General features: G+C 40.1%; 1 protein-coding gene across 1 annotated transcript; it reads left to right on the forward strand.

Annotated features, from left to right (window-relative positions):
• Positions 1-493: 493 nt before the first annotated feature.
• LOC136447517 (uncharacterized) lies at positions 494-10,486 on the forward strand. The gene is made up of 8 exons (XM_066446519.1): positions 494-908; positions 1,467-1,608; positions 2,318-2,515; positions 3,102-3,204; positions 4,448-4,670; positions 5,559-5,719; positions 9,133-9,222; positions 9,755-10,486. Exons 1-8 carry the CDS (start codon positions 591-593, stop codon positions 9,759-9,761), a joined length of 1,242 nt encoding a protein of 413 aa, XP_066302616.1. The 5' UTR covers positions 494-590; the 3' UTR covers positions 9,762-10,486.
• Positions 10,487-11,833: the final 1,347 nt, after the last annotated feature.

Here is an 11,833-nt window from a genome sequence, read left to right on the forward strand (position 1 = left end):
TCATCTGGGTTAACAATCAAATCACTATTGTTTAATTGTGAGTTGATGAACAGAATGCGATACACTTTTACTTTATAATTAGATGTCGTAACAGAATAAGAAGTGTGCATTTCTGTACATACATATCTCTGACAACTACCTGAGCTGCAGAATACAGTGGATCATTATCATATCTCTGACTTCGGCCTTTTGTTTGAAGTCAGACGCTTGAGACACAAAGTGATGTCAGTATTCAAGTATTATACTTCAACAATTAACTAGTTGGACCAGTTTTTCGACCGGTGTTGGAAATCACCGATGACACCATCCCTCAAAGTAGACTTGTGATGTCATTGGTTACTTCGCAGGCGCAACGGTCATTTGGTATTCACAATCATGACGCATGATGAAACTACAGTGGCTGTAAACCAATAGGGGGGCAGTGTGGTCAGTGGGGAAAGTATAGGGGATTTCCCGGCTTTCTTTCTATATCAAGATTGCTCTCTGAGAAGTCTTTAGTCAGCGCTGGAGCTTGCATGCGACCAGACCGTAGTGTCTGACATTTTTTCCCTATATCAGTGCTTGCCTAACTACAAAAGCATCAAAAGAATATGAGCTCGGACAAGCTCATAAACGGTGACCTGGCGATTGGTGGGACGGCACATGCGGACCGACGGTCTCGTTTCCGCTCGGCGGGGCTTCAGGCCGCCTGCGCCGCCGCAGTGCTCTTGGGTGTGACGGCTCTTGTGGCAGTGCTGTTGCAGAACTGGCACCTTAAGGAGATTATGTCTGCAAATGACGAGCGAATTGCCTCTCTGGAGACAAAGGTCCAAGAGCAGAATAGCCAACTTCGAGAGCGTGTTGCTTCGTTGGAGGTCCTTTCTCGAGACATGTCGTGGGTGATCAACAACAACATGGCGGATACTGAGGTACGTTCATGTATAATGAGTCTGCACAATCATTATTCTCCTGTAATCAAAGCTTGTATCTGTAAAATTATGGGCGGAAGTCATGTACTTATTCTGCCCATAGTTGGTCTGTCCATGCTTGGTCTTTTTGTGTATTCAGCACCCCCCGGGGGGTATAGACAGACAGACTTACCGATGGTGTGTATGACACGTATCAAAATCTAATGCAGTGGAATAATTGTTCAAAACTCAATGGGCAGTTGGCTGTGCACTTAAGTGTTACAAATTCAGTGTATCCGTATAGCATAACTGGTCTCAGTAGTTATCTTGGTTTTATTTGGAGTTGGTCGCCTTTGAAATTGTCATGTTCTACTCAAGAAAGTGTAGTTTTCTGCCTACTAATATATAAGTCCTTCCATACCGGCTCGGTTAGATACAAGGTGTTGTAAAATAAGAAGAAAGTAGACAAATTACATACATAATTAAAGGTAAAAATGGAAAATAAAGGCACAATTAAAAAGCATTTACTGCATGGACGGGATTTTATTTACACGGTAAGCTAATACACGCATTTTTCAGTTGACTGACGTTGTGTCTGGTCCCGAAGCTATGTCCCCTGTTAAAGATGGCGCTCCGCTGATGAATAAAGAACAGCCACCTGACACCACTAACCACCACAGGACAAAGAGAGGTGCCAACTCTGTGACCCTTCCTTTCGGAGGTGTGCAAACATTCTTTTTTTCGAGGGAGGGGAGGGGGTAGATTATGGCGATGAAGGTTAGATATTTGCATCCAGGTAATAAGTAAACAAATAGTAACGCAAGTGGATATACAGTCAAACCTGCCTAGGCGACCACCTCTTCAACGCGACCAGTTGGCCATGGCGACCACTTTTGCGGCCATGGCGAAAGTTTTTCCCATAGGCACAGGCATTAAGCTGCCTGACCAAGGCGACTATCTGTCCAACGCGACCGCAACCGCCAGGAATTGGGACCGCACAGAGCCCTATCCCTGCCCATGACGACCGCCTCATTCTCAAGGGTCTGGTGACATCGGATTTTGCTGTCTATCGCGGAAATATTTTTAAGACCTTGACAGAGTAAAATCTATGGAATAGCATCCATTCCTCCAAAAAGTGTCTTAATAAGACGTTCACACTATAAACATTGTAGATACAAAGGTTTGTGAATAATCGATGTTCGTAATCTTATAGCTTACCTCATTTTGGAAACGCGCGGTCAGTCCTTTCAAGTAGCAACCGCTACTTTGCGTCTGTGACTGAGCACTATCTGAGCTTCACCAGGCCTAAAAACAGTTCAAATATAAACAATGTCTGATTTACAATCCCACTTCATATTTTTCATTGATATTGATCAAAAGTGCCTCGCGGTAGAAAACTCATTGAAAAGCGTTATGCATGCACCACTCAGGTTGTGTCCAGGGGCCTCCCGGAAGAGACGGTCGCGATGGGATGCCAGGTAGAGACGGCCGGGAAGGAGCTATCGGGCCTACTGGACCTCCAGGACCTCCTGGACCTAACGGATCGGATGGTCGCGACGGTATCCCCGGTTCGCCCGGCACCGCTGGTCCGCCTGGGAACTGTAGCTGTAACGATACCAACTCTGAAGGTACATCTTATCACTATACACTGCACGAAATGGCCTCGGATCCTGACGTATCCGGAAGTATCCTGACGTGATCCGGAACCTAAGATCCGGAAGAATCCGGACGGATCCGGGGCCGTATATTTCTCGGCAGGCTAATGCGCATCCAAATATTGGGACTCAAGGTACCACTTGCACAATTTATGTAAGTGCGTACTTACACAACTCAAATATGCAAGTGGTACCTTGAGTCCCAATATACGTCAGGATCCGAGGCCATTTAGTGTAGTGATATATAAAATGTAATATAACTTGCCTAATGGATAGATCTTATTTGTAATTGTAAACTTACTTACTTACTTACTCGAGCATCCGCTCGAACCAATCCGGAGGACCTCCTCCACAGCACTTTGTCCTTCAAGGCCCTTTATAGCTCTTTAGTGTAAATTGTATTAATTGGAACGGAAACATAATTCAAGAACACAATTGTATGACGGCAACTTCATACTTGTAACGTTTGTTACTTTGGTAGGGAAAGCGTAGTGAAGAAAGTCCGTCCCCCCTATATATATATTTCACTGAGTAATGTACTGCCTATGCTTCTTCTAAGGCTACAAGACTATTGACGAGTACGGACGTGTGTGGGAGAGATTCTGGTGGTGGAAGGCCGGTTCAAGCTGGTCATCAAAAATCACCGATGTTCTTCAAGAAAGGTTTGGAATAAAATGTCAAAGTTTATTCTGTAGTTTTACTTAATCATTAAACTACCATAAGACATTGTTTCCGGAGACGCATACATGTTCAGGTATACCCATGGTTATGGACAGTGTATTGAATAGACCCATTTTAATTCCGAGCGCCATTTTGAAATGTGCGAGAGCGAAGGGAGAACTCGCGAGAGCTTGCACAGAAACGAGGACGAAAAAGGTACAGTTTTTTTCCACTATCAAATCATGGTAACCTGCACAGACGGCAACAGCGAGTCATCTTTTGTTCTCACTAATCTACAAGCAGATTCTTGAAAGGCAAGGGAGTATCGAGAGGGCCAACCTGTACCAACAGCCATCTACTGGTACAGGTTGGCCCTTTTGATACTGCATTGCCACCGATAGATCTGCCTGGAGATTAGTTCTAACCAGATGTTTACCAAAATGCTTCTCGTAGAACACAGTATATCTTATTCATCCCAGCAGTCATATGGGGTTAACTTAGGTGGTATTTTGGCATCTAGGGTTGCCTGGAGAATATGTGTAGAGCAATAGTTTTGAAACCTTTAACAATCCTCTCATGACTACTGTATGCTAAGCTCAGGCTGCAAGGCTGAACCAGAGACCTTGACCTGATTTTATATGACAACTTCCAGGTTTAAACATCCAGCATTGCGGACAATACATGTGTTATGGTAAAGTGAAGTCAAAGACCCAATCATCGGTAAATTGACAGTGTAGAAGAGACAAACAATTCTAAATGTATTCTGAATCAAAGTTAAACTGTAATTGCCAACACAACAAATCAGACTTACCCAAATTTTTGACTGAACAGCTGCAGTCTTTGTCAAGGAATGAACCATCAACTCGGTAACTAGTGGATGATATGTTGCAGAAAGTCTATGGCGCCACCCGTCTCTGTTTAGGGATGGTTTTAAAGCCCGGATGTAGATGGCCTTTTCAAAATCCTCTGGCAAAAAAGTCTGGTTCAGTGTCCAAGATTCTAACTTTGTCCGGTGAGACCGAGTGCCCAGGTGACTCAATGTTTATATGTTGTGACACTTCGGAAGTTGTTTGTGTTCGTTAAACCGGGTCTTAAGATCAGTCGAAAATTTACTTAAGTCCAAAATGTTGTGTTGGCAATTAGAGCTCAACTTTGCCTCAGAATTACTTCTACCGACACCGATGAACTTTCAAGTGAATTATCAATGAAATATAAATTTTGACAGTAGACTTTGAATCTTCCCAGCTACGGTACCTGTGACCCAGATAGTGACTACTGTATGGGAAGGTTGCCCAGCTGGCTGCAGGAGAAAGGGACGGAGCTGTTGGCCAAGGACAGCCGCGGGAACGTGTACAAGTGGGAGTTCGACTCCAACAACCCCACCGCTCACGCCGCCTGGCTGGCGTTCTATGGTCATCAGGAGACCCCTAGCGGGCAGATTGTGAACAACATGGCCTGGATGCCGTCTGTAGGTTCCCAGCAGGCATTTGATTTGATAGGATTTGATTTCATATATTAGGCTATATAAAAACACACAGCAAGGGCTACCTAACTACTGTAAATGCAGAAATGTTCTCGGTGGTTTTATGTTCGCGGTTATCGCGGCGACCGTTTCACCGCGAAGTTAAAACCACCGCGAACATTTTTGTCCAATACTGTAGCAGTATTTGACTATAGCGCTGCCGCAAACTTAAAACCACCACAAACACTCCATTTTTGCCTTAGCGTGAAATAAAATCACGCGAACTTAAATGCATTTACAGTAACCACAAAAGCCACTACAAAGGACTAGCCCTGTTAATTGAACAGTATACAATATACAAGTGGTGACAAGGCGTTTGTTTACAAACCGTCACCGCTAACCTTCTCTCAATATAGGTGTTAGTATTTGACTTGTAGTATAATTCATCTGACGAAAGGCTTCTGTATTAGGCAATATCATAGATAAGTTTGAAAAAAAAATAAAAAGGAAAAAAATACTTCGAGTGCCCTTCGAAGCTAATTATAATGATTAGATTTGATGACAGAACATCGTCAAAGTCATTGTCAAGAAACGATGTTAGCGTTTGTCTTGGAACATCTGTACCACATTATATATTTCCAAGCAGATGTTGGGTGGTATGGAATGGTGTCTCATTTCTTGACTTGCACATTACACTGGTTGGTGTCAGAGGAAGGAAACCTTTACCTTCATGTTATCAGATCAGCGAAAACGTAACTTTTGTCCATGGACGAAATACTGGTCACATTTTTAGCTGACGCTCCAGTCTTCATTTAAAGGAATGACTCCTTTCTATCGGGCTTGTCACAATAATGCGATGTTTTTTTAGTCTATTTCTCTTATCGTGACATGTAGGTTCTTGCCGGCACCGGTCCAAAGGCATCTCAGGACAGCTTCATGTACCGCACAGAGAACGGAGTCAAGTCTATCCTGTTGGACGACGACAACTGCGACTGCCTCACCTCGCTGAACATTGGCCATGGAATGTGCCGTACTGGTCATAACACTGCATACGGGTAAAGTACATGTATATTGCTTGTTTTGTCACTCAACATTATTATGTTTAGCCATACCTAGTATGGCTCAACATATTGTTATGTTTAGCCATACCTAGTATGGCTCAACATATTGTTTTTACTCAGGTTTCTTCTCCTTCTTCTCCTCCTGTCAAATCTTCAAATCGAATAATCTCTGTCATTTTTTGACCAAATGACCTGGAATTTGGTGCAAAGGTAGTATAGGCAAATACCCCCCCACCGTTTTTTCATTTTTTTCGATATTGACCTTGAAAGTGATTTTATTGAGGTTTTTCTGACCAAAAATGTCCTCCTGAGTTCTGGAAATACATCCAAATGACCTGAAATTTGCTATGGGGGTACATTGAACAAATATTCAAAGAACCCCATTCGCACTTTTGGCATATATCACTTCAAAATACGATTTTGCAGGGTATTTTAAGGGAAAACATTGGGTATTTTCCTCATATGACCATATGACCTAAAGGTCAGTGACCCCAACTGCACCTGGCCTGTGAGCCTGACCATATGACCTAAAGGTCAGCGACCCCAAGTGCCTTGCCTGCAGCTGTGAGCCTTGCCACCACCTGATTGGCCGATTGAGTTAATCTAATTATCTGGCATTTATGGCGCATTTGTGTAAGTATTCATACCAAATATGGTATGGGAATTCCTAGGACATGTGATTACATGGCTTTGTTCACTCTTTCTCCAGTTCCTATGTATTAAACCAAGTGAAATTTGGCATGTGTCTGCCTTGGTCATGCACCCAGGCCCCCATTCAAATGTTTGGCATACAGCCTTTCAAAACGATTTTTGAAATAAAGCATTTTTTTGTTTCGTTATTTTCAACCCAAAATGTATACTATTGAATCATGCATTCAAACAAAGGGGTGTCACGTTTTTATATCTCACCCATACTATCGCTGAAATATGTTGTTTTTGGTCATTTCCTTCTTCTCCTATCAAATTTTCATATATATCATTATGTATACTATGGAAAACTTCTTTCTTTCCTGGGGTTGATCTTTTTTAATTCAATTTTGAACTGGGTTGATTATGCGCAAGGGTGTAATTTTGTATTTTTCGACTGGTCTAGTTTACATGGAGATGGCATGGAATATCCCATTGTTGCAAGGGGAGGATTCTTTAATTATTTATTTCATTTTTGAGCTGGAGTGATTATGAAAAAGTCCATTTGTTAGCAGAAGTGTATTTGCTAATTAATAAGTGGATATGGTTTTGGACTGGTCCATATTGTGTTGAGGTGCTACTGGAAGACTCCTTTCCTGTATGGAGAGACTAATTGTTTTTAAACTCAATTTTGAACTGGGGTGATCCATTTTTTTAGTGGAAGTATTTTAGAATGGTCCATTTGGGGACAGTCCATTTTTTTGCATGGCGAGAAGTATGGCTAAACATGCTGTATTTGCTCGCAAATGTTGCCTTTCTAGTTTTTACTCAGGTTTCTCCTCCTCCTCCTCCTCCTCCTGTCAAATCTTCAAATGGATTCATCTCTGTCATTTTTATACCAAATGACCTGAAATTTGGTACAAAGGTAATGTAGGCAAAAACCAATGTGCGTTTTTTTCCTTACTTTGTTGAGGTTTTATGACCAATGATGCATTTCTTGGCCTCCTGCGCCCTGGTATTTCAACCGAATGACCTAAAATTTGCTGTATATGTGCCTTGAACAAATATTTAAAGGACTACACTCCCATTTTAAGCATACATATCTTCAAAACGATTTATTTTGGGCTTTCTTGACAATATTTGCCACTTCTGTCACTTTCAATACTACATATGACCTAAAGGTCAGTGACCCCAAGTGCCTTGCACTTGGCCTTGCAAGCCTGTGAGCCTTGCGACCACCTGATTGGTCAATTGAGTTAATCCAAGGAGGTTAGTTAATCTAATTATCTGGCATTTCTGGCTCTAGTATTCATGCCAAATGTGGTATGGGAATCCCTAGGACATGTGATTACATCTTTGTTCACTCTTTTTTGAACAAAGATATACATCTCCAGTTCCTATGTATTAAACCAAAATAATGTGAAATTTGGTATGTGTCTGCCTTGGTTATGTACACAGGCCCTCTTCAAATGTTTGGCATACAGCCTTTCAAAACGATTTTTTAAAGAAAGAATTTTTTTTTCGTTTCGTTATTTTCAACCCAAAGTGTATACTATTGAATCATGCATTCAAACAAAGGGGTGTCACATTTTCATATTTCACCCATACTATCGCTGAAATATGTTGTTTTTGGTCATTTCCTTGTTCTGTCAAATCTTCATATATATCATTATGTATGCTATGGAAAACTTCATTTTTCCCTGGGGTTGATCTTTTTTAATTCAATTTTGAACTGGGTTGATTATGCGCAAGGGTGTAATTTTCAGCGGATATTTTTCGACTGGTCTAGTTTACATGGAAATGGCACGGAATAACCCATTCTTGCAAGGGGAGGATTCTTAAATTATTTATTTCAATTTTCAGCTGGAATGATTATGAAAAAGTCCATTCGTTAGCAGAAGAGTATTTATTAATTAATAAGTGGATATGGTTTTGGACTGGTCCATATTGTGCTGACGTGCTACTGGAAGACTCCATTCCTGTATGGAGAGACTGATTGTTATTAACCTCAATTTCGGACTGGGGTGATCCATTTTTTTAGTGGAAGTATTTTAGAATGGTCCATTGTTATTTTGGGAGAGTCCATTTTTTGCATGGCGAGGAGTATGGCTAAACATGCTGTATTTGCTCGCATATGTTGCCTTTCTAGTATTAAGACTATATTTTCAGGCGATGTCGTATTTTGTGCGTGCGCGCTCATCTGTGTGCAGGAATTTGCATATGCGTGTTTACATGTGTTTCCATGTATGTTTGTGTGTGTGTGTGTGTGTGTGTGTGTATCGGTGTGCATGTGTGCGTGCGTGTGTTTGCATGTGAACACGCACACACACATGCACTCACCTTTATTTATTGGTTCGGCATGAACATGTTGCTACATGAACAGCCAGGGATATCCAACTAATGGATGGCTATTGCTAAGGGATAACTCTAGGAGTTCAATCACACAAACGTCCGCTTTGCAAATCATGAAAAGACAAAAACCACCTGGTTGTATCATGATATATATCAAAGATTTACATATGTTATGCTATGTTGTTTAGTAAATAGAATCTTAAGACTTTAGTATTGCTATTTTGTGGTTTGTAGTTGATTCGACGAAAGTCACTGTACTTTTCGATGGGTCAATAAAGGCTCATATCCATGTATACGTCATACTGTGGGACGAATGCGGGACGATGAGTACTGGTGTTATTCAAATAAGTTGCAGAAACTATTCTCATCATTTAAACATTCATTAGAATCTATATAGCTTACAAGTTGTTTCCTTCCACTTTTTTCAGGCCAAGGGGCCAGTATGGGGTAGACGCTTTGTATGACCCCCATTGTAACGGACCGGTGCCCTCTATCGGCCTAGAGATGTACTTCAACAGGTTAAAACTATGTTGATTGATTCGCATTCTTTTATCCTTTGCCCTGCGTAACGCCAGATCAATAAAGATGTCATTGCTATCACTTTAATATTATATATGAAAATCAACAGATGTTGTATATTTTCGACGGTCGTGTTGTTGCCCACACAAAATAAAGCAAAATGACAAATTAGTATACAGAAGAAAAAGCCAATTTGGCAAATTCTGTTTATTTACTAATCACAATAATCGCATTATCCATGTTAATTTCAGTTCAATAGATTGTTGCCTTTTTCCTTTTTCAATATTACGGCTTGTGTTTTAGCTAGTTCTTAAAAACTTGGTGCATGATATACATTTTATCAATTTTAGAATAGAAACACTGATATAGAAAATGAATTGGAAAGGTATTTTCATAAGATTTAAAGCAATTAACAAATACTGTTACTACAGAGACGCTTTAAAACGGCCAAATGTGCATGTCACTATCACGGCATGTCCGGACGTCCACAACTTTCATTTACTAACACATGTTTCCCTGTCTATTTATTAGGACCTGATGCAGTCACCAGAACAACAAGGATGTCCAAACAGCGTTCTGCTAAATGTGTCGCAGTCCCAGAATCATTCAAAGTAATAATTTAGAACTAACGTTGTAATGTACTACACTTAAAAGTCATGGGATGTTGATGTTTACTTGCTTTAGACGAGCTTAGAATTAGGAATTCAAATAGATTGGTTGTGTGTAAAATAAGGAAACATCATTCTGTTGTGTAGTATAGACATATAAATGACCGTATGTGCTAACCTCTAAAGCTGGAACAAACCCAAACTGTACCAAGGAGCAAGGAAAAAACACTGAACTTTTCTTCTATTACGTTACTAGTCCTTGTCACAACTGCTTAAACTTGATTTAATAGATTATGAGCCCTTATAAAGGCATAGTGCATGAACCAACGCAGGGAAACGTATGGCGAAATCAAGTAATGATGATTGTTAAGCTTACAGCTGGTGAGGTTTTTTCGACTATAGTCGTCGTTGTCCAATAGACATAACGAAAACATCAAGTTCGTTTTGTATTTGGTCAGCTTCATTTCGTGCTGTTAATAAAATTATGATACAATATGACATATTGTATCATATTTATAGCTAATCTCTGAGAACGTGTCATCATCTTTTTATTTTATTTTACACAATAGAATGCAGGCGACATCATGGGGATATCCATTTCAAGGAAGATGCTGGTGTGATTTGATTACGACGAGAAAGAAAATCTAAAATCGTCAAAGGAAATCCATATTTGGTAAATATGGCAGGAATATTTCCTAAAAAGTATCCTATTAAAAAAAACGGCCTTTATCTTATCTATTCCTGTGGCAATGATATTAATTTGAAATTTGATTCAATCAAATTTAAGAGATGTTTATGTAATTAAACATTTTCCTGTATGAATTCAGAAATGGGGTGACGACACAGGTTGACTCCAAGGAAATCAGATAATGGTGTCCAAAGAGATTATTTCGTTGTTTTCGTTGTGACAGTGCGAGAGAAAGAGGATACAGTTTGTTTTCCTGTTTTCGTTTCATTGTTGCCAGCAAATTATTCATTTGTAAGGGATTGGACATACAGATTTTCATACTGATATCTCCATATAACTGCCAAGCTGTTCTTCAAGGAGGTTCAGTATCACAAAAGCAATATAATAATAAAAATCAGCTTCATTACAATAGCATTATTTTGATCCGTCCTTGCAAGTCTTCAATGCATGATAGAAAAACCGAAGAGACCTTTTGAATAAATTCAAGTTTGGTCTACTAAAAATACGTTTGGGTTATGTTAGGGTTAGGGTTGAAATTAAAACAAGTATAACGTCTGAAACAAGAGTTCGGAGACCTTAAATCTCCATGAAATATATACATTTGTATTATGCAAATCAGGCCCACATTTCTATAATTCATATTCAACTGTATTCACCGTCACATAATCTCCAAATGACACAAGTATGAAATGCCAGATATCTAATGGAGTTACAGCATTTTCTCATTGATTATGTAAATTAGGTTCGCAACATGCAATCAACATGCAGTGAGGTTGACAGTGTTGTTATAAAGTTCCCCCTCCGCCATGAGTAGAATGCACTAGGTTAAAGGTGAGAGATATCAATTACATCTTAGGACAAGCAGGAGAGACTAATGCAGGGGAGGGTTCGAGGTGGAAATAGAAGGAATGCTGTTCTGATGGTTCAAACCTTACAAGTAACAACATACAGTAGTCAGAACAACACCAGCTATATTGAACCTGCATAATCAAAATACGTGATGATGACTTGCCGATTCTAAAACACTCTAAGCTTTACTTCTTGACAATAAACAGGAAGCATAGGTCACAGTACAGATTGCGATTCAGGCAATCGGCGATTGTCCTGGGACAGATCGCGATTGGAGTCTGTCCTAGGATAGACTACGATCGGGATCTTTTATAGGACAGTCGCCGAGTCTACTTGGAGGAATTCTGATTAGATCAAAATGTTTTGGAAAATATAATGAATCATCTGGATCAGTTTTAGCATACTACCTCAATTCGCAATAACAAAGTATTTTATGTGAATTAGTTTATCTTTTATAATGGATAG

This window comes from Branchiostoma lanceolatum, chromosome 13 (genome assembly GCF_035083965.1).
Source record: "Branchiostoma lanceolatum isolate klBraLanc5 chromosome 13, klBraLanc5.hap2, whole genome shotgun sequence".
Classification (NCBI taxonomy): domain Eukaryota; kingdom Metazoa; phylum Chordata; class Leptocardii; order Amphioxiformes; family Branchiostomatidae; genus Branchiostoma; species Branchiostoma lanceolatum.